Below are 26,606 nucleotides of genomic sequence, written 5' to 3'. Positions count from 1 at the left end.
TTAGGGGCCAGGTTCTGATTTCAGTTACAATGGTGTAAATCTTGAGTATTTCTTTTTTCAGTGGCGATACTTCTGATTTATTGTGGTGAGACCCAGATCAGGATCTGTCCTTAAAAAAATTACACTGCCTGTCGAATTTCACTGATTATTACATTCAAATGGATCAATTACAGATGATGTTCTTGCTCATCTTGGGAAGACACTTGCTCACAGTTGTATTTGTGTGAAGCTTTTAGGAGAATATTATCTTATTGCTTACAGCAATCACATTATTATTGGGAAAAGAACAGGAGTACTTGTGGCACCTTGGAATCACTGCATTCCACTCATGTAACACCAGGAATCAGAGGGAAGCTAATGACTTTGTCCAATATCAGTTTTCCAAGGAAAATTATAATGATGAACATAGGACAAAACTTTTAAATCCCTACTAAGGGATATGTATGTAAAAGGGCACTGAATTTCAGAAGTGCTAAGCAATCATACCTCCTGTTGAATTCAGTAAGAGTTGTGGTGGTCAGCATCTCTGAAATTCAGGCCTCGTGAATTAGGTCTGTCACTGTGGATTTGGGTGCTTAACATCAGTTACTCAAGTTAGAAAACCTTGGCTATCAAGGTTTGGAGATGTGTTTGATGATAGAATGTGAATCACCAGTGAGTATGATCAAGTTAAAAACAAAGGATTTGTTTCCATGAACATCATTTTTAATGTAAAATCAAAATGCCATTGTGAAGACCCCAAAATAATAATAGCTATATATTTACACACATAAATATTTCATAAGTGATTCTCTCTATTGTAACCAAACCAAAAAGCTTCAAGAATCCCTGACATTTAGGAAGCGAATGTGGCTTTGTGTTCTCCAGTAAGCATTGTGGTTGATGGGGTAGCTTGCTGGTGGCATTTGATATTGAATACCTCCACAATGTGATGCTGTGTGTTTATGTTCAAAACATTTCCAATGAATAAAAACCAGGGCACCAAAAGAAAGTGGCAACTTACCTGAGAAGTCTTTTGGAACAAGTTCACATGATAAGCTATTAGAAGACACATTTAATCTGTGCCAACAATGGCCTTATTTAAATCAAAAATGCTTCATGTGTTGGGTGAGCAAAAGAAACAACCTGCAGGATTTTTTACATTACTGGAGTTATTGGTGAAAGAAAAAAAGACACTATGCAGATTTCTTTGACTTACATAAACTTCCTTTTTCTCCCTTCTTAGGGTCCACCTTCATTTGCAACACCCACATAATCCCAGTGAAAAATCAAGAAGGAGTAGCTATGATGTTTATTATTAACTTTGAGTATGTAACAGATGATGAGAATGTGGAGTCTCTAGAGAAGTTCAACCCGATATTGCCAGCCAGACTTGTAAACCGTAAGTGGGGGGCGAGCGGAGGAGGGAAGGGGCGAGAAAGCTATCATATATCGCTGTTATTTTCATTGCGGAACAGTTTCATCCAAGTTATAATTTCAGATATTATGAATTAAAAATATATCAATGGAGCTAATTGCAAAGAGAATTTGCTACTCTTGACAATACTTACCGCTCGTATAACTGTGGTATAATTTTAACGTACATAACTTTTTAGTTGCAGGTTTCCACTACAGGTGTGTCAATTTTGACTTATTGCTAAAATAGTGTATTTCAGTTTTTGACACATTTCAGCAAAAAGTGATCAAAAATATGAACTAAAGTTGAAAAACAAACCCAACGAAAACCACAACGTTATCCCCAAATATCCTAATTCTATTAAGAGTTGGTACCTTACCATAAATCTAGGCAAATGTAAACTAAACCTCAGGAAACACTTCCTAACTAGAGCTGAGTGTGTAATGCAATAAATAAATAATCCATTCATATTAGTTCAAATCTTTAAGGGCTTGATTTTGTGCCCAATGAAGTTGATGGCAACTCACCTGTTGATTTTGGTGGTACAAGGATAAAACCCTATGTTAATTTACATTGGCCATTCTCACATACCTTTTATGTTTTCATTTGAAAACATTTGAATTTTACGGAAATATTCATGGAAAGTTAATTTAATAGCTGAATGCACAAATATTCCCCAAAATTAAATTTTAAATTTGCATGCACAAGTATTCAAACCAGAAGTACCTGCATGCACATCTAATCAGGAGATAAAAACAATCCATACAGTAAAACATTTTAAAGATGTACATGTGAGAAATCATGAACCACTTGCAGATTGCCTGTGAACACAAAAAAAAGGTTAAATTCATCAAATAAAATTATTCATTGGGAATCATTTGCTTATTCCTAACTGTGAGGGTTATTAGACTGTGAAATACCTGTGCAAAGGAGGCAATGGAAGCCTCATTGCTTGACACGTTTAAAACCAGACTTCAAAGCAATAGGAGATACACTGTAGAGAGCAAACCTGCTCAAATAGAAAGATGCAATGGATAATCTAATAGGTTTTTAGTCTCTCTAACTCCTAGGAATCCATGAATATTGTTAGTTCAAACTTTTATAGGCTAAGAAATCAGAGTCCCAATCAGTTCCACAGTTAGGGTTCATATATGGCAACTCAATGTATTGCTGAAACAGCACTGGGCTATATGCATAACGACATGTTTTACTTTACAACCGTTTAAATGTATTCTTCTGGCAGAGTATTTCAGCCTGACCCAGCGTTGGATAAATAAGTGTAGTTGCTATTCCTCAGGGAGAGTGTATTGAGTGACTGAAAAGGAAGGTTCTAGTAAAGCAACAACAAAACTCTTTGTTTCTGCTACTCAATTATTATTGTATTTTGGGGAGCTCTATGCTCCCCTTCCCAAATGGAAATGCACACAAGGGTACTCGAGGAGCCATGGTTCCACACCATCCTCTTTCAATATCACCAGCCTGGTCAGATATCCTTAAGGAAAGATCATAAAGACACAGCAAATCTGAAGCCCTACTTGGTGTTCCCTATTACCCCCACTTTATACCCACTCCTTGTTCCAGCAATTTGGATACTCCACCACAGCAGTGATCTTGTGACCCCTCTGAGTAGGGAACACACACTATGTAATAAAGAGTGCTGCTGCTCAGAAGCATCGGCCACCAGTTATGCCTTTTCCAGAGTGGAATATGCTGCAATAGAATGATTGCTCCCTATTCCTCTCCCTTCTATCCAGGCCACTGCCCTATGAAACTGAGCATATGGGTGTAGCAGGGATCCAGCAGCTAGGGAACTGGAGGGAACTTCTCGTCTCTATGTAGTAGAGCTGGTCAGAAATTTTCCAGTGGAATGTTTCTCTGATGGAAAATCCTAATTCATCAAAAGTGAAATATTTCATGAAAATGGAAAACAAAAGTTTTGGTAAGGTCAGAATATTCCATGTCAACCTTTATGGAAAAGAATGTTTTAATTTTTCATTTCAAAATGACTTCTTTTTTTTCAATGTATATTATAAAATGATATAGAAAATGAAAAAAAGTTGAAATTCAAATGACATATATTGAAATACTTTGAATTTTGTTTGTTCCTTTCTGGAGCAGAAGAAATTTTGAAATTGCACCACTTTCCCAAAACAAAAAAAATCTGGTTCCGGTAGAGCTCTACTGTGTAGCTTTCATGGCCCATTTTCTGTAGAACCTGCATACATTTGCTCACCTTCACTTCATACAGTCACTCTCTGAAGAGTTTCCTCTAACATAGTCAGCTCTTACTGACAGATTTCCCAGAGCAGATCCATGCTAGTACCTGCTCTTAATGAGACAGAACATATTCTGGCAGTGACCATTATTATTGTCCTCGTAGTCTGGTTGGTCCATTAACACTTGGAAAATTGCCTTTAGCATTACACTTAACGTGATAAAGGGACTTGGAACCTCAGCCATCTGACTGACAAATAACCTACCCAACTCTTTCTGGATAGAAGGCAAAGAGGGGCGGGAACATCATTGCAAGTGCCCAGGGAAGAGCTCCCCCAGTCTAAGCACAGCATAGGAGTGTCTAAGTGGTCCGATGCTGCTTCCCCACCCCTGCAAACCGCAGTGCAGGGAATTAGAGGGACTGTAGTGCACAGCGCTATAGCAATTCTGGATTGCTCCTGATTAAAGCTACCTTTGATCCCTCCCCATAGGCTGTGCCCTCTGTGCTGCACCTCTTGGAAAGCCAGCCCCGAACCTCACCCATTGTCTGCCATGCATTATGTTGTGGTTAAAAAGTACAGAAAGCATGACATAGCTATAGTACTTGCAAGTCATTTCAAATGCAAAAGAGATTTCAATCCCCCTTTGGTGAGATGCACCCTGAAATAATGTGTTCATTAAGATTTGAGGAAGAAAGCTTTGTGGGTAATACAATAATTGGATGTAAGTGCACAGAATGGACTAAATTCTTCCCTCTGTTACACTTGTACAACCCCACTGAAATCAATAGTGTTGTTTGGGTATTACTCTGGAGAGGTTATTGCCCATCATTTAAAACTAGCAGAATGCCTATAATGTGGCCTGCTTATAATGTATTGCAAATTATTTACAATTTTTATGAAAAATATTTTCTTTACTCTTCCTCCTTTTAAATACAATCAGTCCAAGCTGTATTTTTCCTTTGTTTTTTTTTTGTTTGTTTGTTTGTTTGTTTTTTGTTTTTTTATATATAGTACATTTCAACAGAAGGTTATACTTTTCTAGAAATATTACCATTAAAATCCCATCAGGGGGTACAGTAATACTGATACAAATTATGTCTGATAGCCTCCAATACTATTCTGCGTCCATTTTATGCAGGGTATGACTTTAGGTGTTTTGAATATTCTTTGATTTACTATTAGTTTTCAATTGCAATTTTGTATTATCAGAATAAAACAGGACGGTTGAATTTTCCCCAGTGTGGCTATAAAGGTAACATTGGCTGGGGGAGTGGGGTGTGGGAGGGAAATAGAGTGGTAGTTAAGAAAAGGAATGTCCTTTTCCCACTCCCCATCCCCCAAGATTTCTGGCCATCAGTTCCTGTTATCTGTCTGTAATACATCAGCACGTATACTTGGAAATGTTCTGATGCCCCACCTGAAGTCTCATGTACATTCTGTGTGCGCTTCAGAATCCCAACACCCATTTGCCTGAATTGCACTTGTCCCCAGACTCAGCTGCTGGTGCCACTCCAATCCTGAATGAATAGGAGCCAAATTCATGTGCGGGAAGCCCAGGGCTGGCTCCAGGGTTTTTGCCGCCCCAAGCAGCAAAAAAAAAAAAAAAAAAGCCGCGATCGTGATCTGCAGTGGCAATTCGGCGGGAGGTCCTTTGCTCCGAGCGGAAGTGAGGGACCGTCCGCCGAATTGCCGCCGAACAGCTGGACCTGCCGCCCCTCTCCGAAGTGGCCGCCCCAAGCACCTGCTTGGCAAGCTGGTGCCTGGAGCCGGCCCTGGGGAAGCCCCAACCTTGTCAGTTCCCATCTTAAAACTGTAACAAAGGGGTAGATTGTGAGGGGACTCCCATCACTGTGAATCAAGAGGGCCCATCTCTCGCTGGTCTTATTGCCATGTATGCCCTCACAGCCTCCAAAGGGCAGATCCCAGGCTCACCACACCTCCTGTAAATAATGGTTCACCCTGGCCTCCTTGATCCATCTTTGACCTCCTCAAGATTATTACCACCGATTGCCCCTCCTAGTCTATAACCACCAATTCCAAAAGAGTCCCTACAGGACCCAGGTACTAGTTTGCTGATTCAAAAAGCTCCAAAAATGCTACCAGAAAAGCTGCCTTGAACAAGCCCAACTCTTGTCCACAATGACATAAGGGCTCTAGGATCCACACCAGATCCCTAAGCATATTAACAGTGATGAGGCGACATGCATCCTCCCTAGGGTCGGTGCTTCAAAACCACCCCACTGGAAACCTCCAAACTAAAAGACCACTACAAGGATCTGGGTAACTATTCAGCCTACTGACAAACTTAAGGGCCAAAAGGTGAGTGGAAATGGTAGATGACACCATTTGCCAGGTTACTAATGACACCATGTAGTGCAGCAACCATTCCTCTATAATGGGCCATATTGTTGACAGGCCCTCCCATTCCTGAAATTGCACAAATACATTAATACTTCTCTCATAGCTCTGCAATGTTCATGGAGCCACCAATCTCTGTGCTATAGGGACAGCCGACATCTGCCAAGGTTCCACAGTGCTAGCATCATCCATTTGGGTTCCTTGCTGGCTCCTGGTACCAGCTCATGAATTCTGTCCATCTGACAATGAGACAATGCATCTGCTATGCCATTGTCAACGCCAAGCACGTGTCTGGAAGAGAAACAGATGTTAAAGCTTACACATTGTAGTACAAATGCCATCACCAGACTCATAATACTTCATGATCTGGAGGACTGGCAACATACTACTGCCATGATGTCACACCAGAAATACAGCCTTTTATTAGCAAACTCCATTCCCCAAATGACTACTGCACCCAAAATGGGGGAAAAAATCCAGAAATGTTATATCCTGCACTACCCATTTTTTAATCCAGGTGGAAGGCCATTGCTGGGTGTGCCACCTGCCTTGGTAAAATACCCCAAAACCTGTACTTCCCAAAGCATCCAAATGGATCTTTAAATCAGCCTCAGGCATCCATTCCTCCCTCTACAATCCATTAAAATGGTTCAGCAACTGTCCCTCCACCTCTACCCCAAATCATCCTTCATCTCTCTAGTAACTCTTATAAAATGGTGAGGTTGAGTTATGCCTCTGGTGACCTCTGCAAGCCAGGAACAGAATGCCCATCCCCAGTGTTACCACTCAGCAGGCAAAAATAAGATGTCCAACAATAGATTGCAGCTCAGCGAGTGGAACTTTCCTGGCCACTCTTCCTCCTCTAATCAAGCCAAGTAGCTCCTGAAGCTTTTTCTGAGGGAGGCACCATATACCCACCAGTGTGTCTAGCTCAGTCCCCAGGTAGGTCAGTTTAAAGTTCATCCATTTTTAACTCCACGAGGACTGTCCTCAATCTTTTAGCCAGGGCCTGAAAGGTGTCTTATCAGGCTAATACACTGGTCCGAATTCGCCCTGCCTGTGAACAATAAGTCATCTAAGTAATGCACTACCTGCCATAAACCAGCTTCCCACATCACTGCCCAGTGAAGCACTGTGTTCAATTTCTCAAATGCTGAGCAGGATATTGCGCATCCCGTGGGCATAGCTTTGTCATAATAAAATTGTTCTTTGAAAAAGAAACAGAAAAGGTTAAAGTCAGAAGGATGCACTGGCAGCAGTCGAAATGCAGACTGAATATCACACTTGGCCATCAGTGCCCCTCAGCCACAAGACCTAACCATGCACACAGCCTCATCAGAGGAGGCACAGCACATAAGAACAAAATACTGAGTCTATGCCATTGTTAACTGAGCTATCATGTGGATATGACAGGTGGTAAATTAAGCGATATTCACCCAGCACTTTCTTCGGGACCAAGCCTAGGCGAGAAGCCAGCCAGTTCTATAGAGATATGTGATTGAATGGCCCTGATGCCCTATTCTTTTTTAATTCTTCTGTAATCTTTTTCTTTACAGTATGACCCATTCCCACAAAGGACTTCAAACTTTTGTACATCACATGATTTCTTTTCCCCCAACAGAGATCTCAAACCCCACAGTAAACCCAAATATGCCCCATCTGTCTTGTCAAGACACTACCAAAGGAGCACCATTAACACTTCCAGTGTAACTGGACATGGTGCTCTTGTCCAGCCCCCCACTTTCAGCTTACCCCCCCATCCCCTTCCTGTGCCTTTGCCCCCATACCCTGCTTCCACCCCTGTGGGTCTGCAGGCAGCACCTGACTTAACCATCATTCTCTTTCTCCACTGTAGTCTTCCCTGACTGCTGTGGCTGTCTGAACCCGCAAGCACATTTCACAAGCATGCTTAAATTTGCGGATGCTACAAAAGCACCTGCTTTCATTAAATGCCCAGCAAATATCAGTACAAGTCTCAGGCCTCTGGCAGGCTTGATGCAGAATGAACAGGCCACTGTCAGTGTGGAAACTAGGCCCCTGTGGTGTCATCTACTCTAACCACAGCGAACAATGTTATATTTCCCACCAGATTCCAATTTGTGCTGCTGCCCTCAAGATAAACAGTGAAATCAAGCCATGCCCCCAAACATATTATATGCCCACCTGATTGTATTTGAACAATGCTGGGCTTCTGTCTGGGAAACCTCTGCAATAACACTTGCAAAGGTCAATTTTCCCATTTTCTAGTTTCCGTTAGCCACTTGGACATCTCAATTGCCTGCTTGCTTTCCTCCAGCTTACTCTCTGTCAGTACCTCCCTGTGCAACAGTAATAATATGTCAACATAGTCACCTCTCAAAAATTTATCGTTAGTGGTACTGAGGAGAGGAACTCCCATTGAGAGTCAGCCACCCCACTCATGATTGATCATTGGGGCACCCTCAATGCCCTGTTGTCCCCAGCCACTCCTGGGGTGGCAATTCTACTGCATGAGTTCACATTCCCTATCAGTGGGTGAGATGTAGGGTGCTCATAAATCACTCCATCAAGGGCTCGTACCCCCTGGTGAGGAGGCTGCCCCACCTGTCTCCCAAACTCAAGCCCATGCTGGGGTTCCATTATTACCACTTCCGGCCCCTTCGCCCATGGAAGCTCTCGGCTGCTGCAACAACTGGAAGTTAGTTTGCAACAGCTGTGTAATGTCATTAGCTTCTGTAGAAGGTGTGTGAACCCAAGACATCCCTGACACAGCTCCATCCCTGACCCCAGATCCCTGGGTAGCCTTTTGGCTAGTTCCACTACCCCATCCTCCCCTACCCTCCCCATAGGTCCCCCAAGATGAAAAGTGGGCAAGTTCTCTGAACCTTACTGAGGTCCACCCTACAGAGACCTGATGCAGCATTGGATTGAAGGGACTCACTTTCAAACCTTGCCTCTGCAACCTCCATTTGGCACTGGTCACACTCACCCCAGCCAGCTGTGTCACTCTCCCGTTGCAATCCAATTGTTTAAATGTCCTGGCTCTGGACAACCCCCTGCACTTTGTAAGCATTGTAGTGCAATGGCAACAATTCTGAAAGTAACTATCTTAATTGCTTTACCTCATTCTCTGTTGGCTTTGCCACTGCCAAACACAGCTATTTCACCACTCGGTGTGTTTGCTTCCCAGGAGCCATGCCATTTGGTAGACTGACAGACCACTAGCCCGAGTCCTGGGTTCAACCCCGTACCCATGTGGTGAGGATCCCACCACCAGTCTTCTCCCTAGAGCCCCACCCCATCCCGAGCTGGGTTTGGAACTCCCACCCCTGTCCGCTCTAACACACCTGCTATGGCTGGCTGGAAGGAGGGGCATCTCCCCCTCCTCCAGTTCTCCTCAGTCTACTATGGCACCGCACCAATGGGTTTGAAACTCCCTCCCCTTCCCCTTCTGCTACTAAACAACCACCTCTGCATCTGTGGGCTGGAACTGGGGGCTCTTCCCTCACTTCTCCCTGGTCTGCTACAGCTGCCAGTTGAGTTTGAAACTCCCTCCGCCTCCTTTCTGTTATCAAATGCCTGTGGACTATTCCAAGGGGCAAAAATATGGGAGGAAAGATTACTTTAACCATCTTTATGGTCCCCTGGGTGCAGCCAAGGACCAAATATACACATGGCTGCTCTAATTAATGCCTGGATGCTCATAGTCTCAGTGGCCATTCTGGCAGCCAGAGATTGCCAAAGCATAGGGTTGCCTAGCTGTGACCCACTTTCCTTTGACCACACCTGCTACATGGTTGGGCCTAGGAGGTGTAGAAGCTGCTACATCACCCAAGAATTCCCCCTAAACAGAAAGAATTCTTAGGAACCAGGTAGGTCCATTTGCTGAAGCTGCACAAAGCCACCAGATGGATGTGGTGGATGAGAGCAGGCACAGAGCTGAAGAAAAGAAAACCTTGGACCTTAAAATTTAGAAGAGACAGATGAGGAAGGAGTAGGAGTAGGAGAAAAGATGGTAAAGAGCAAAGAAAACTAAATAAGGGAGAAGATTAAGAAAGAGAATGAAAAGCATAATGAAATAGGACTATAATCAATTATATTACCTTGTTAATTTTGGATACGCTTAGGCTCTTTCCTATTAGTTATAGTGGTAGGCCATTTCTCAATACAAATACCTAATTTAAAGTTCAGTCAAGCCCAAACATTGGAAGTGAACAGCAAATTCTCTGAGAGCAAGCTATTTTTTCAACAAATAACCCTGCATAGAAGGTATAGCACCAGATACAAACTGATGAGTTATGTTAATTGGAACACACAAGGAATATACATTAATGGGAAAATGGGTGGGTGGGGGAACAGATAGGATTAACATTTACTAGAGAGAAGTACCAGCATCTTAAGAGGCTCCTTTTAAGTGTAAGTTTCCTTAAACTGAATTTTCTTGTATTAAAATGTCTTTTTATACACACAAGAAAATATAGATAGCAGATATAGATAGTCAAACTGCAGGAAGGCAGAGCTAATAAGTGAATGGGAAACAAAGGGAACACAGTTCTTTCCCAGGTCCCAGGAAACAAGACAATTCAACTATACTGTCACTCATCCTCTGATGCCTAAGTAAGACTTGACATAAAATATATCAAATGCAATTTTGGAAATTCCTTCCCTTTGCCTGAAAGCAATTATACTTCCAACAGCCACCAATAGCTTTGTAGGTGATTGGTGTAAACTGTACTGCCACCAAATGTTAAAACATCTAAACAGTATTTTGTCGGTACCTTCTAAGGTCCTCTTAACACAGTGTTGCACACAGTTGAGATCTAATATAGTAAAAGAAAAATACACTGTTTTATGCTGTGGAGATTGCACATTGCTTTCAGGTGCTCTGCTACAGAGAAAACAGGATCTGTAAGATCTTCAACTTTTATGAAAGACCCATTAAAGGCACTCCGCACACTGCAGGATTGAGCCCAGATTGTCTATCCTATTGTGATTAGATAGAAAAATTAAAGGTTTACTGAATGTATATTGGCAGATGTTTCATATTAGATTGCTAGCTTATTGGGGCAAGAACCCTCTCTTTGTTTTGTGTCTGTATAGTAGTTGGCACAATTGGACCCTAATCCATGACTGGGGCCCTAGAGTAATAAAACAATAAAATAAAATAATAATAATTGATAATTAATAATAAAAATAATAAGATGAGTGGACTGAGGTTAGATGAACATAGCTCAGTCTTTTAAAAGGATTGCCCTCAGAAGCATAAGAACATAAGACTGGCCCTACTGGGTCAGACCAAAGGTCCATTCTAGCCCAGTATCCTGTCTTCTGACAGTGGCCAGTGCCAGGTGCCCCAGAGGGAATGAACAGAACAGGTAATCATCAAGTGATCCATTCCCTGTCGCTCCTTCCCAGCTTCTGGCAAACAGAGGCTAGGGACACCATTCCTGCCCATCCTGGCTAATAGCCATTGATGGACCTATCCTCCATGAATTTATCTAGTTCTTTTTTGAACCCTGTTATGGTCTTGGCATTCACAACATCCTCTGGCAAGGAGTTCCACAGGTTGACTGTGCGTTGTGTGAAGAAATACTTCCTTTTATTTGTTTTAAACCTGCTGCCTATTAATTTCATCTTGGTGACCCCTAGTTCTTGTGTTATGAGAAGTAGTAAACAACACTTCCTTATTTACTTTCTCTACACCAGTCATGATTTTATAGACCTCAATCATATCACCCCTTAGCCGTCTCTTTTCCAAGCTGAAAAGTCCCAGTCTTATTAATCTCTCCTCATACGGAAGCTGTTCCATACCCCTAATAATTTTTGTTGCCCTTTTCTGAACCTTTTTCTATTCCAATATATCTTTTTTGAGATGGGGCGACCACATCTGCACACAGTATTCAAGATGTGGGCGTACCATGGATTTATATAGAGGCAACATGAGATTTTCTGTCCTATTATTCTGTTCCTTTCTTAATTATTCCCAGCATTCTGTTTGCTTTTTTGACTGCCACTGCACACTGAGTGGATGTTTTCAGAGAACTAACTATCCACAATGACTCCAAGACCTCTTTCTTGACTTGTAACAGCTAATTTAGACCCCCATCATTTTATATGTATAGTTGGGATTATGCTTTCCAATGTGCATTACTTTGCATTTATAAACATTAAATTTCATCTGCCATTTTGTTGCCCAGTCATCCAGTTTTGTGAAATCCTTTTGTAGCTCTTCGCAGTCTGCCTGCGAGACTATCTTTAGTAATTTTATATCATCTGCAAATTTTGCCATCTCACTGTTTACCCCTTTTTCCAGATCATTTATGAATATGTTGAATAGGACTGGTCCCAGAACAGCCCCCTGGGGACACCACTATTTACCTCTCGCCATTCTGAAAACTGACCATTTAGAATGTGGTGGTCAATAGCTTCTAGCACATATGCAGGAACAAGTTCAGCAACCAGCATTGTGAAAAATAAGGATACTAGCAGCACAATAGCAGTGAAAGAATCCTTTCAACTTAGTATTTTTTCTATATTTGTTCTTGTAAAGACTCATCACCAGTTCCCTTTGTTAGGATGACCAGTGGTTATACTGTGGGCATGTTGAATTTTGGAACCTTACATGTACCGTATTAGTACATAACTTGCCGTGTTTTGCAGATGGGCACTATAGAGGGACATTCTCCACTCTGTTGTCTGTAAGACTACTTATGTTTTCTACCAAGTTTTTTGTTCAAGAACGCCTGTACACTAATAAATCAAGGCAGCCTTTGTTTGTATATAATTCTTTCCTGCTGTGCAAACGTTTAACTCAGAGTTTTGCTTCTTAACCTTCTAATCAGCTTAGACAACTCACTGTTGTCTACTTCAGAGATGAGGAAGTTTTTTCTCCAAACACTTATTATACTGCTAGGTGTATATTTCTCTTTTGAAATATGTATATATTTTCAATCTTGGGGAAGCAATCTGATTTTTCTCTAGGTGGTCTGCTCAGTCATTCCTTTTATTAACTTTTACAGAAGCTGGTTTCTAGATCTAGAAATATTTTTAGCCAGTTTTGTTTCAGAGGCTTGTTTTAGGGAGCTTCTCTTTTACTGTGGCTTTTTGTTAGTTAATTTAAGTTTAATTTTGTCCTTTGATGTTATCATTCCAGAAATTTTTGGGGCTATGGAAAAAACACTTAGTAATCTTTCTATGCCTCACTTACTTTCTCCATATGTAAAATGGATAATAATAATAAATAATAAAAAAATAATAATTAATAATTAATTAATACCTACAGGTGGGGCCTAAAAATATTTGTAAGGCATTTTAAGATGCTAAGATCAAAGGAAAATCAATTTAGTTAGAAGGCTATGTGGACACTCAAATCAGTATACACCTGGCTTATATTAATTTAGTTTAAGTCGAGTAGGAATTTAGTTTAAAATGACTAGGAACAGGTTTAAGCTAACCAGAATAAACCCATCTTAATCTGAAATAAGAGTATGTACACTAGGGTTAACATATTTCTACAAGCAAAAAAGAGGACACTGGGGGGGAGGAGCCCTGCTCTAGCCCCGCCCCTGCTCCACCCCCATCCACTCCCTCCCACTTCCCACCCCCTGATTGCCCCCCTCAGAACCTCCAACCCCCCGCTCCTTGTCCCCTGACTGCCCCCTCCTGGGACCCCTGCCACTAACTGCCCCCTAGGATCCCACCGCTTATCTAAGCCCCCCTGCTTCTTGTCCCCTGACTGCCCCCTCCTGAGAATGCCCTACAACCCTACCTGTCCCCTGACTGCCCCGACCCTTATCCACACTCCCACCCCATATTCACACCCCTGCCCCCAGACAGACTCCCGGTGACTCCCATGCCCTATCCAACTGCTCCCTGCCCCCGACAGGACCCCCAGAACTCCTGACCCCCTCTGCTACCTGCCTGCCTCAACTCCTCTCCACACCCCTGCCCCCTGACAGCCCCCCCAGAACCCCAGACCCATCTAACCCCCCCTGCTCCCTGTCCCTGACTGTCCCAACCCCACTCCACACCCTTGCCCCCCTGACAGCCCCCCCAAAACACCCGACCCATCCAACCCACCCTCCCTGTCCCTTGACCAGGGCCAGCTTTAAAGAGCCCAGGAATCGGGCTGCGCTCCGGCTGGGGTTACAGGGCTTGGGGCCGGGCTGGAGGTGCTTGGCCGGCGCTGCTGGGGCCCGAGCCGGGCCAGGGGTGCTGGGGCCTGAGCCGGGTCCGGTCCAAGCCAGGGGTGCTGGGGCCCGAGCCGGGCCGGGTCCGGGCCAGGAGTGTTGGGGCCTGAGCCGGGCCGGGTCCGGGCCCGGGCCGGCGCTGCTGGGGCCCGAGCTGGGCCGGGTCCGGGCCCGGGCCGGGGGTGCTGGGGCCCGGGCCGGAGCCGCTGGGGCCGCCGGTTGCCGCTCGGCCAGGGCCGCGCCTCCCTGCTGCTCTCTTCCTCGCGCCCCCCAGCCCCAGCTTACCTGCTGCTGCCGCCCGCCTGCCCCTGCTTCTTTTCACACTTCCCGCGAAGCTCTGATTCGCGGGAAGCAGGGGAGGGGGAGGAGCAGGGGGCGGAGCGTTCAGGGGAGGGGAGGAGGGGGAAGACAGCTGCGGGGCTGGATGGCATGGTAAGGCTGCAGGGGATGGGGGGAGCCGGGAAGGGGCTTTGGCTGCCCAGCGACGTTCAGCCGCTGCTTTTCTATCTATAAATAGCCGACCGGGGGGAAATCCCGGACATTTTTAGATTTTTAAAAATCCCCCCCGGACGGCTATTTTATAGAACGAAAAGCCGGACATGTCCAGGGAAATCTGGACATATGGTAGCCCTAATGTACACAAAGTTTTGTGCCGGTTTAATTAAACCAATTTAAGTTGCACCAATGCAACAGTTGTTTCTAGATAAGATCTTTAAAAAAAAATGTATTGGGAAAGGAATTTTAGGGACCTAATTCTGTGCTGACTTACACCCCATGTAAATCAGAGTAGAATTTTCCCTAAACATCTAAAATTCATTTAAAACGTATTATTTGGGTAGCCACAATCATTACAAAACACAGGCTTTGGATAGGTTATTATTACCCACCACATACCCCACCTACTCACCCACTTGACAGGAATCTTATACAGGAAATTAAAGGGGTCAGTGACATGATTTATAGCCCAGTCCTGGCTTCTGCTCAGTTCTTCACATTTGAGGCATGCTGAATGTCTCTGAAGCTGCAGCAGTCTAATAACCGTAAAAGATCAAAATCAAAAGTGACACAAAATGGACATAGAGAAGATATGCAGGCAACAGGATGTCATAGATCTGAAGATACCAACTGTGATATGAAGAACACAGGTATAACTTTTCTACTCAAAGTCAGTGTTTTGGGGGCACTGCTATATGCACATATACAGTAAGATAATTAAAACCTCCTGCTGCTATAGTTCTGGGTTCTCCTCACATGCTGCATCATATAGATCATTGTTTTTTAAAGCTGTGAAGTCATTGTGTAAAGCAGGGGTGGCCAACCTGAGCCTGAAAATGAGACAGAATTTACCAATGAACATTGCCAAAGAGCCACAGTAATATGTCAGCAGCCCCCAATCTGCTAGCCCCTCCAGCCCCGAGCACCACCCGCCCACTGGCAGCCCCGCCAATCAGCGCCTCCCACTCCTTCCCCATGCCTCCCGCCCGCCACAATCAGCTGTTTTGCAGTGCGCAGGAGGCTCTGGTGGGGAGGAGGGAGGAGCGAGGGCATGGTAGGATCGAGAGAAGGGGAAGGGGCCTTGGGGGAAGGGGTGGAACGGTGGCAGGACCTGAGGCAGAACAGGGGGTTGAGCAGTGAGCACCCCACAGCACATTGGAAAGTTAGCATCTGTAGCTCCAGCCTCGGCGTCAGCACCTATACAAAGAGACACATATTAACCTCTGAAGAGCTGCATGCGGCTCCAGAGCCACAGATTGGCCACCCTGGTGTAAAGGTTAAGGAGTTAGACCGAACTTTTGCTTTTGGTAACACCTATACCAGACACTTCTAAGACAGACAAAAACAAAAAAAAGAGTATTCCAGTTTTCCACTTATTGATGCAAGTTTCTACAGATACTAATAGCATGATCCTTCTAAAATCCTCTGCTTAGGGAACCAAATAATTTGCAATACAGAATGTTTATGTTATAAGATGGATGCTTATAGTGTTCTTCAATGGAGCTGAAAGCCAGGCAGCTCCAGCTTTAGGTTAGAGATGAAAAGCTACTGTAGTAATATAAAGCCTTTCAGCAAGAGTGCATTCCTTTAAATAAAACAACCCATAACCCATTCCATTATTCAGGTGACTTTAATGTAATGTTACACTGTTCCATGCAACTAACCTTTACTATCAACATGGTTTTATAATGGAGTTTAAATCTGAGCAAGAAAAGCGAGTCAGTATACTTTGAGCCAATTGGATGTAAGCCCAGAGCAACAGTCCTTACTCAGACAACGTTCTAGTCAGAGTAAGCAGCTTCTAAAAGACTGCAAGATCTTGGCAATATGAAAGAAACAGCAAAATTGTCTGTTTGAAGGATTCATTTTTTCAGACTATATTAGTTCCCAGTCTGCTTGCATCTGAAAATTGAAACAAAATGTCAATATTTGCTAAAAGTGAGGTGTAGTTTGCTACATTACTTTTCTTGTTTTTAATTTTTATTTGTATCTATTGGGGAGACCTTACATTGTTAAAGTCCTGATAAAAAAAAACTTTTTATTTAATTGTGTTTCTAAGTTTCCTAATTTTAATTTAATTTGCAATGTCAGTTCTATGTGCACTGTTGCTGTTCTTATTATTCGTATGTATCTACACAGTACCATAACTTGTCATGGTATTTGATATAGACTCTTAAAAGACAGAGCCCCTGCCTTGAGGAGCTTACAATCTAAATTAAACAAAAATAGAACAGGAAAAGATGCCAAGGAAGGTGACAGGGATAAGAGTGAAAGGGTTAAAATGGATAATAATAATGCTAATCATATTATAATTCTTACTTTAAGAAGAGATGGATGTAACGCAAGATGGGAAAAGTAAAGGGCCCAGGAGTGGAAGACCACAATGAAAAGCAAAGTGAAGTGCGTTCTGAGGGATTTGAAGACAGAAAGTAGGGACGTTTGATGCACAGGAAAAGGATATTGTTCCAAGCATGGAGAGCAACATGAAAAAGGGGATAAAAGCAAAAGTGGGAGGAGGGAGCCACAAGGGAAGAAGAGTGGGCAGGGCGCAGGAGGTGAGGAGTGACAGGAGATTAGAGATGAGATGTCAGCAGGGGCAGAGCCATGTGGAGCCTTGAAAGTAAATAGAAGGGATCTGAACTTTATGCAAAAAGAGACCAGGAGCCAGAGAAGGGACTCAAGAGATGTGTGTGTGAGAGAGAGAGTAGCAGGAGAGGAAAGGTATTTTAGCTGTTGAATGTTGGAGAGACTGAATTCAGTTGAAGCTAGACAAATTCAGACTGGAAATAAGGTGTATATTCCTAATGGAGAAAGTAATTAACCATTGGAACAATTTACCAAAGGTCTTGGTGGATTCTCCATCACTGACAATTTTTGATCCTAGAATGGATGTTTTTCTAAAAGACATGGTCTAGAAGTTACTTTGGGGCAGTTCAATGGCCTGTGTTATATGAGAGGTCAGACTTGATGATCTGGCCTTGTAATCTACAAATCTAAGAAGGAAGAGGGAAGAGTCAGAGATGCTGAAGAGGGGGAGTTTACAGTTGTCCGTGTATGTCTTAGTGGGCAAAAATGGTGTGTTTATCTATTGTGTTAGCTCAACTGAGTTAGCTTAAAGTGATTGAAAAGTCCTGTTAAGCTGTAGACTTACATATTAGCTGGCCTTGTTCTTACTACCCCAAAAGCAACTGATTGTCTAGAACAGCTATTCAGCTGTGCATTAAAACAGTATCCATCTAGTCCCAAAACCACAGTGGCTTATTTCCCTACTGGAAAGACAGTACTATCCCTTTCAGGTCCGTCAGAGTATCTGTAGAAAACTGATCAATAAAGAAGTTAATTAAATTTCTCAAATATGTGTGGTTTGGGAGGGTCCTGTATCATTTTATCACTTCAATTTATAGGCCTGTTTTGCTACCTACTGGATGATTTCTGGGTTCTCTTCTCCTGAAAAGGACTGAGAGAAATTATTATTCTAGTCTTATTTTCATATCGCCATAGACTGGACAATGAAGAAGTGTATTAGGAACATAATGCTGGTGTAGTCTGGGTAGATGGCAAATGTTTAGAAGACCTAAACTTTGCTGATGATATTGCACTACTGAGCAACATCCCTGATAAGTTACAGACAAAGACAGACAGCCTGGCAAAATAAAATAGCAAGCCAAGTAGGGCTCAAAATTAGTTATACTAAAACAAACATCCTTGAAACCCAGATGTCAAGCTGTAACATCACATTAGAAGACAAATATATCAAGACAGTAGAACAGTTCACCTACCTGGACATCACCATATTGGCCAATGGCCATCTCAAGAAGAAAGTGACATCAAGGATAGGAAAGCCACACCATTTACTAAACTCAATAACATATGGAAATCAAAGCTATATAGCTCCAGAACAAAACTCAGAATTTTCAATTCAAACATATTCTCAGTGCTAACATGCTAAATATCCTGCGAGAGCTGGATATTTATGTTAAATAGAAAACTAGACCCCTTTGAAAATAAATGCCTAGTAAATATTCTGGGAATTAATTGGAAAGACCTCATTACTAATGAAGGGATATAAGAAATCCCTAACCAGTAGCTCATTTTCACCAGAATCAGAAGGAAGCACTTTTTTGGGGCATGTACTCCGGATGCCAACACACAAACTCCCACCTGAAGCTGTCAAGTGGAAATCAACTGGTGTGAGGAAACAAGAGCACCCAAGAGAAACCTTAAGAACTGTTAGCGGGGAGGGTAGAACAGTTGATCTGAACACCACAGAGCAGATGGAAGCAGCAGCAGATGACAGAGAGGAATGGAAGAGACTAGTATCTGCCCCATGTGCTAATATTGACATGACAAGGATTTAACAGTAAATAATTTTCATACTGAGGGACTGTTTGGTTTTTATAATGCAGGCAGAATGCATAAGGACTTGCAGATAATACCTTTTCATATATTTTTCTGAAATCCTAAAACATTTCATTATCTTTGTGCAGGGAAAGATATATCTTTTTTCTATATCCTACAAACACACATGATGGGGTGATTCTCCATTAAAATGAGCACTGAACACTTCATTGTCAACTATGTTTTAGCAGCAGAGAGCTTGTAGAATTTGTTTAAAGTTCACAAAAAATGCTAATACTTTGGCCTGATTCTGATCTGGTGACATAGGTATAAATTGGGATAGCTCCACTGAAGCCAGTGGAACTACATCAAGGTAAAAAGGTATAAAAGAGATCTGAAACAGGTCTTTTCTTTCTAAAATCCATGGATTAACTTCACTTTAATTAGATAAAGTGATTACTGTATACGCATTGGGTATTCATACATTGAGTTTCCTATATGCAAATTATTTGGTTGTATGAACAGGCACAGCAGTTTAGCATTAGATAAGCATTATCTATGGGCAGATAAAGTATTATATTAAAAAAAAGCTTACTATACAACTAAGCTGTCATAAAGAATGGGTCAAATAATGTACCATGTGAAACATGAAGCATACAAGCAATAGTAACCATCTGACCTTGCACAAAATATAATAAGAAATTTGTCCGGAGTATTATTTTTAGACATGCCACTGGGAGCACATTCATCATGAGTGAGGGATAGTCAAGAAAAATTGTGTCCAGGAGGACAAAGATTTCTAGCTAGCCAGACCAGAAGCCTAATTATGACAAAGCCTATGTTATTCTGTGTATTTGCCTCTAAGGTAAATTAAACTGAATGTTAGGTGAACTGAGACATCGCTGAGTCCTTGCTGTAGTAAAGACATAATACTGGCAATAATAAATAAATAATAATAGTAATCATCATCATCATCATAAATTATTAATATATGCCACTTTTCATCTTCAGCCTGCTTTTACAAATATCATCTAACTGATTAATTAATATTCACAACAGCCTGCAAGGCAGGTAAATAAGTATTATTATTCCTATTTTATAGTGAGGAAAATAGAGAGAGAGTAAGTTACTTTTACCCCAGGATAGTCACAGTTGAGGCTGGAATTAGAACTGAAGCATTCTTGGATTCTATCTATTATTATTAGCTGTTTTTATTACAGCATCTCCAAGAATCCCTAATCAGGATCAGAGTGCCATTGTGCTGCATGTTGTACAAACAAGCCATTTTAAAAAGGCAATCTCTGCTCTACGTAGATTGCAGACTAAACAAAAATAGGATGTTACATGTATGTGTAGCAGTCAGTGGAGGGAACTGGAGAAAGAAAGACAAGGAAAACAGGGGCACATGATGACATAGACGAATTGCCTACAGTTGGGGGGAATGGCTCCTCTCGCTCCGGGTCTGTGGGCGGCCAATCTGCCCCAGCAGGGCGACGGGAGACGTGGGCTTGGGCCTGTGATCAGGGCCAAACAACAAACATAGTTACGGATCCCCAGCCCCTGGTTGAGGCGGGGCAGCCAAGAGTCTCTGGCACAGGCAGCAAACAGTCAGTTAGCCCAGGCCCTTGGGCAGGGCAGGGCAGTAGAGAGTCTAAGGGGCTCAGGCCTGCACTCAGGCAGAGCAGCAAACAGTTGGGCCTCCTAGCTCTAGCAGAGGGCTGACAAGCACAGGCTTCTTGCCTAAGAGAGGGGGAGACTGCCACCCACAGCTTGGGATAGCCGGGAGGACAAAGGCCCACTCACTCCACTGTGATCCAGCCCAGGGCCCTAGCAGTGGCAGAGCAGTCTGCCACAGGGTCAGCAAGGATCCTTATGGCAAGACGCTGACTCACTCGCTGCCAGCATTGCAGCCAGTCAGGGGTCGGCTACCCCCTGGGCCACTTCCCAACTCCCCCTCAGGGCATACCTGGCTCTGTAGAGGGTTGTTCTGGTCGTCGGGGAAGAAGGCCTCTGTCAAGGCTTGCAGCTCCTTGATGTTTGGGTCTGTAAATGTCCCTGGTGGTCCAGGTCAGTCCTCAGCTTCCTCGGGATCTGCAGCAGCCTCCCAGCTCAGGAGTTCACAGGAGGCATCTGTCTCCTCCAGCAGCTGCCTCCCAACTGAGTTCTCCGGCCTGCCTTTTGTACTTCCGGTCCTGCCCACTGACTTCCGATGGGAGGATTGAGCATGGCATGGCTCCATCCACCAAGGTTTAATATGGGGCTCCTCCCTCTCTGGGTCTGTGGGTGGCCAATCCACCCCACTACACCTACATAGATCATAAATTTACAAATTAAACACCAGGCTGGCCATTATTTTTAGGCAGCTTACTGTAGATGTGACAGTAGAGGATAGGTTCTGAGAGGAGATTTGAAGGACAGGATAGTGGCTTTACAGATTGACCAAAGAAAGTCACACCATGTTATAGGAAGTAGCACTGAAGAAGACGTGATGGCAGTTAGCAGTGTGCCAGACAAACCCATGATGGAATGTCTCACTTACAAATTTATGACCTAATTATTTTCAATAATACCAAGCGGTAATATTGAGTATTTCAAATACCAGTTTAATTTGCAAAATGGCAATGCTGGATTTCATACTCAGAGAAAAAATATAGTGGAAACATCAAGCTACCTCTTGAGTTTGAATTGAGTGGGCTGTATTAGATGATAGGAGAATACTAATTTGGATTGATTTTGGAAGATTTCATATTTTGGACATAGATCCTAAGAGATATGAGGAAATATCTGAGCCATTAGTGATTATCTTCAAAAAGTCATGGAAGAAGGAGAGATTCCAGAGGACTGGAAAATGGCAAATATAGTGACAATCTGTAAAAAGGGGAATAAGAACAACCTGGGGAATTGAAGACCGGTCAGTTTAACTTCAGTATCTGGAATGATAATGGAGAAAATAATTAAGCAATCAATTTGCAAACACTTAGAAGATAATATGGTGATACGTAACAGTCAGCATAGATTTGTCAAGAACAAATCATGTCAAACCAACCTAATAGCTTTTATTGACAGGGTAACAAGCCTTGTGGATAGGGCGAAGCAGTATATGTGATATATCTTGATTTAGGAAGGCTTTTGATACTGTTTCACATGACCGTCTCATAAACAAACTAGGGAAATGCAGTGGGTGCATAACAGGTTGGAAAAGTGTTCTCAAAGAGTAGTTATCATACGTTCACATTCAAGTGGGGTCCCAAAGGGATCAGTTCTGAATCCAGTTCTGTTCAAAATCTTCATCAATGAATTGGATAATGGCATAGATGGTACACGTATAAAGTTTGCAGGTGATACCAAGCTGGGAGGGATTGCAAGTGCTTTGGAGGATATGATTAAAATTCAAAATGATCTGGACAAATTATAGAAGTGGTCTGAAGTAAATAGGAGGAAATTCAATAAGGACAAATGCAAAGTACTCCACTTAGGAAGGAACAATCTGTTGCAGACAAACAAAATGGGAAATGACTGGCTTGGAAGGAGTACTGCGGAAAGAGATCTGGGGGTTATAGTGGATCACAACCTAAATATGAGTCAACAGTGTAACACTGTTCCAAAAAAGCAAACATCATTCTGGGATGTATTAGCAGGAGTGTTGTAAGCAAGACACGAGATGTAATTCTTCTGCTCTACTCCATGCTGATTAGGCCTCAACCAGAGTATTGTGTTCAGTTCTGGGTGCCACATTTCAAGAAAGATGTGGACAAACTGAAAAAAGTCCAGAAAAGAGCAAGAAAAATAATTAAAGGTCTAGAAAACATGGTCTATGAGAGAAGATTGAAAAGACTGGGTTTGTTTAATCTGGAGAAGAGAAGACTGAGAGGGGATATGATAACAGTTTTCAAGTACATTAAAGGTTGTTACAAGGAGGAGGGAGAAAAATTGTTCTCCTTAACGTCTGAGGATAGGACAAGAAACAACGGGCTTAAATTTCAGTGAGGGCAGTTTAGGCTGGACTTTAGGAAAAATTTCCTGTCAGGGTGGTTAAGCACTGGAATAAATTGCCTAGGGAGGTTGTGGAATCTCCACCACTGGAGATTTTTAGGAGCAGGTTACACAAACATCTGTAAAGGATGGTCTAGATCAGTGGTGGCCAAACTACAGCTAGCAAACCACATGCAGCTCTCTTACAGTTAAAGTGCATCTCACTAAGCTCCCTACGCCCTGCCCCCCATTCTCTGCCTACCAGACTGGGGGGAGAGCTCAGGGCTTCTGCCCTCTGGTGGGGTGGGGTGGTGGGGCTAGAAGCTTCTGGTGCCTGATGAGAATGGGGAGGCACAATTTAAAGTTTCAGCCCCCCAACAACTTGAGTCATCCCCCCAGGCACATGCACCTCTGACCCTGAGCAGCCCCTCCCTGCATCTCCCAGGTGTTCGCTCCTCCTGGAAAGGCATCAGCAAACATCTCGGAGCTGCAGGGAGGGGCTGCTGCTTTAGCTCTATGGGGAGAGGCAGCAGCAAAAGCAACGGTTCTCCCTGCAGCTCCCAGCTGTTTGCAGGTGCCTCTCCCTACTGCCGTAGCTCCCAGCTTGCTGGCTGAAGCAGCTGCTGAGCAGGGATGGGGTCTCAGCAGCACCATGTGACCAAGCAAGGCCAGCAAACCCTGGCAAAAATCTGGGAGGGGCACATGACCCCCCAAGCATCACTTCTGGCCTCTGCCCAGTGGGGAGGGAGGTCTCAGAACTTCTACCCTGCAGGACATGCCTGCTGGGGCACAGAACTTCAGCAAAAGCAGGGCGTCAGCCCTGAGCCCTGGCAAGCACCTCCCCTGGGGCTGAAGCCCTGAGCCCCTTCTATCTGCAGGGCTGAAGCCCCGAGCCTGGCAGGTGCGCCCCTCGAACTTTTGAAGATCGTCATATGCAGCTCAGATGGTCAGTAAGTTTGGCCACCCCAGTTCTAGATAATACTTGAGTGCAGGGGACTAGACTAGAAGACCTCTCGAGGTCCCTTCCAGTCCTACGATTCTATGATTATTTATTTTTACACGGTCCCAGACTGCTGGATAGGCATGATTTTAAATAAATTAAAATAAATAAATGTACTACTTTATGAAACAAAATTATTACAATCACTACCTCTTATTTTTCCAATCTATAATTCTAGAACTGTTTCCCTATTTTATTAAGAGTGTAGTATACACACATGTTAGAAGTTCCTCACCTCTTAGTCACACTATCTGTAGATCTCAAGCACTTGACAAGGGTGGATAGGAAATGTGATATTCCCTTATACAGATCGAATAGCTCAGGCTCAAAGGGGTTATGTGACTTTTCCAAAGTTACATGGTAAATACATGTCAAATACAGAGGGCAAAACCTTACCGCCTACCCCAAGGAGATGCCAAATAAATCACTCAGATTTTCAGCATCAAAGCTTTCTTCTTTTTAAAATGGGATAACAATCATAATTAGCACTTCCATAGCACTTTTTCACCTAGAGTTCTTAAAGTGCTTGACGGAGGTCAGTAAACAAATATAAATAGCTCAATTTGACTGAATGTGAGCTTGACTGTAATATCATTTACTCTAATTTTATACCAGAGCCATTCCACTACTTAACAAATTCTTATATGGAAAATTCACCCTATTTTATGCAACAAACTGAACAGTTCTTAAATTTTGCAAGTAGAAAAAATAATGTGTTTTAGAACAGTTTTCCTGTAAGTCCCATATACAATCTATTATAATTTGCTTAGGCAAAGTGTAGAAAAGTCATGTTCTCCCTCATTTTCCTCCATAAACAAACAATCTCAGTATTCACATTTTTACAGCTCTGTTAAATGTTTATTTTCTTAATATGTTTTAAAATTTTAATGCTGTCTGTAAATCTAGTTTAATTGTATTTCAGATGGCAACAACCTTTCAAGTGGCTCTTCTTCAGGTAAATCTATCTGTTGTTATCCTGTTACTTCTTGTGTTCTGTGTATATTATTTCAAGGTCTTGCCGAGTTTTACATTACCCAGCCAGAGAGTAAGTTAAAATTCAGCTCTTGCCACAGCTCTCTGAATACTCTTTTCAGCAAAACTGTAGCTATAACACTTGAACTATTAAATCTGAGATCAGCTTGTATGAAGATAAAACCCAGATGTACTGAAGGCTGTCAGCTTATTCTGACTATAAGTCCTGAATACACAGAGCATAGAAGTCTATATATCTAGAGGTGAAATAAACCATATGATGGAAATCTTCCAGCTGTATGAATTAGTGTTTGGAACATGGCTTCATAAAGAGACCCTCCTCCTAGGGTTTTCACTTCCTGGTCTTGCAGACAGAACAAATGCTATCTACTCCATAAAGTCCAGTGATCTAGTTAATGGTAAAGGCTGGCAACTTCTTGCAAGTTTCCAATGATAAATAGGATAGATTCCTTCTCAGATTTCAAGACTACTGTACTTTGTGGTAGAAGACTTTAAAAGATAGTGCTGGCCAAATAATTCATTGCATATCATATTAATTATGATTGACATTTTTTCATTAAATAATTATTTACAAATAATTGTGTTCATTTTTGAACTTAATATGTGGCTAAGAAAGAAGATTACAATAAGAAATGATATTTTCTGTTTGAGGGGAACAAAAACACATTCTTTTCCAGCTAGCACTTTAAATGACATGAGATGGATGGAGCTAAAGTTGACACCTAATATAACTGGAGTCTCCTATAAATACAGCTTACCTTCCTTTTCACTGATTTTGAACCAGAAATGACAAAAAAAAAAAAAAAAAAAAACCTAAGATGCCAAGTAAATTTTAATATAGCAACAGGGAACAATATAATAAAATCTGGATAGACAGATAGGTAGAGAGATAAAATAAACATATATGTTTATAAACACATAAACATATAAGCGCTTATTAATGTCATACACATAAAAATGCCATCTGTAGTTTGTCAATGTGTTGAGACAGCCAGAGAGATAAAATAATATTCCCACATGCAAGGAGGAATAAACAAGGCAGTTATTGTCCCAGAAACATGGGAGCTGCAGAAGAATTTAAAGTGGAATAAAAGTTCAACTTAAAATTTCCCAGAAAATGGGAAGTAAAGAACCCAAAATGCCAGGTCCATGCTACTGAGTTACAATGGATGAAGAAATACTCAGAGGAGGTAGCTGAGAACTAGTAGAAGTTAGGGGGTCCTTTATCTTGCTCCAGCTTCCAATCTGGCACCTGGAGATGCTTTCCTCTTCCTGTAAGGAAGGAGAGAAAAACAAAGCAAGCAGAGGAGATAATTAGGGGACCAAGAAAATGACTCACATGTGTACGTGCCCCTATGTTTGAGTGTGTGGAGAAATAAGAGGTGGGAAAAACATAGAGGTGATCATAACTATCATGCCTTATTTTCTGGTCTGATAATACCAGGGAAGTCAGAGGCATGTAGTGCATTTAAACACCTGCTATTTCTTTAAAAAGAAGAACAGGAGTACTTGTGGCACCTTAGAGACTAACAAATTTATTAGAGCATAAGCTTTCGTGGACTACAGCCCACTTCTTCGGATGCATATGCAGAAGTGGGCTGTAGTCCACGAAAGCTTATGCTCTAATAAATTTGTTAGTCTCTAAGGTGCCACAAGTACTCCTGTTCTTC

At 42.5% G+C, this 26,606-nt stretch overlaps 1 protein-coding gene across 8 annotated transcripts in view; it reads left to right on the top strand.

Annotated features, from left to right (window-relative positions):
- Positions 1-26,606, top strand: part of KCNH7 (potassium voltage-gated channel subfamily H member 7) — a 326,748-nt gene that overhangs the window by 186,710 nt on the left and 113,432 nt on the right. For 5 of the 8 annotated variants that reach the window (XM_034785515.1, XM_034785513.1, XM_034785519.1 and 2 more), the window contains exons 3-4: positions 1,226-1,381; positions 24,866-24,898. In XM_034785515.1, coding sequence (XP_034641406.1) covers positions 1,226-1,381; positions 24,866-24,898 — 189 coding nt within the window. The remainder of the gene's footprint in view (positions 1-1,225; positions 1,382-24,865; positions 24,899-26,606) is intronic. The other 3 variants (XM_034785518.1, XM_034785517.1, XM_034785514.1) reach the window with 1 other exon arrangement.

Source organism: Trachemys scripta, chromosome 11 (genome assembly GCF_013100865.1).
Source record: "Trachemys scripta elegans isolate TJP31775 chromosome 11, CAS_Tse_1.0, whole genome shotgun sequence".
Classification (NCBI taxonomy): Eukaryota; Metazoa; Chordata; order Testudines; family Emydidae; genus Trachemys; species Trachemys scripta.
This window is presented reverse-complemented; position numbering and strand designations above follow the sequence as displayed.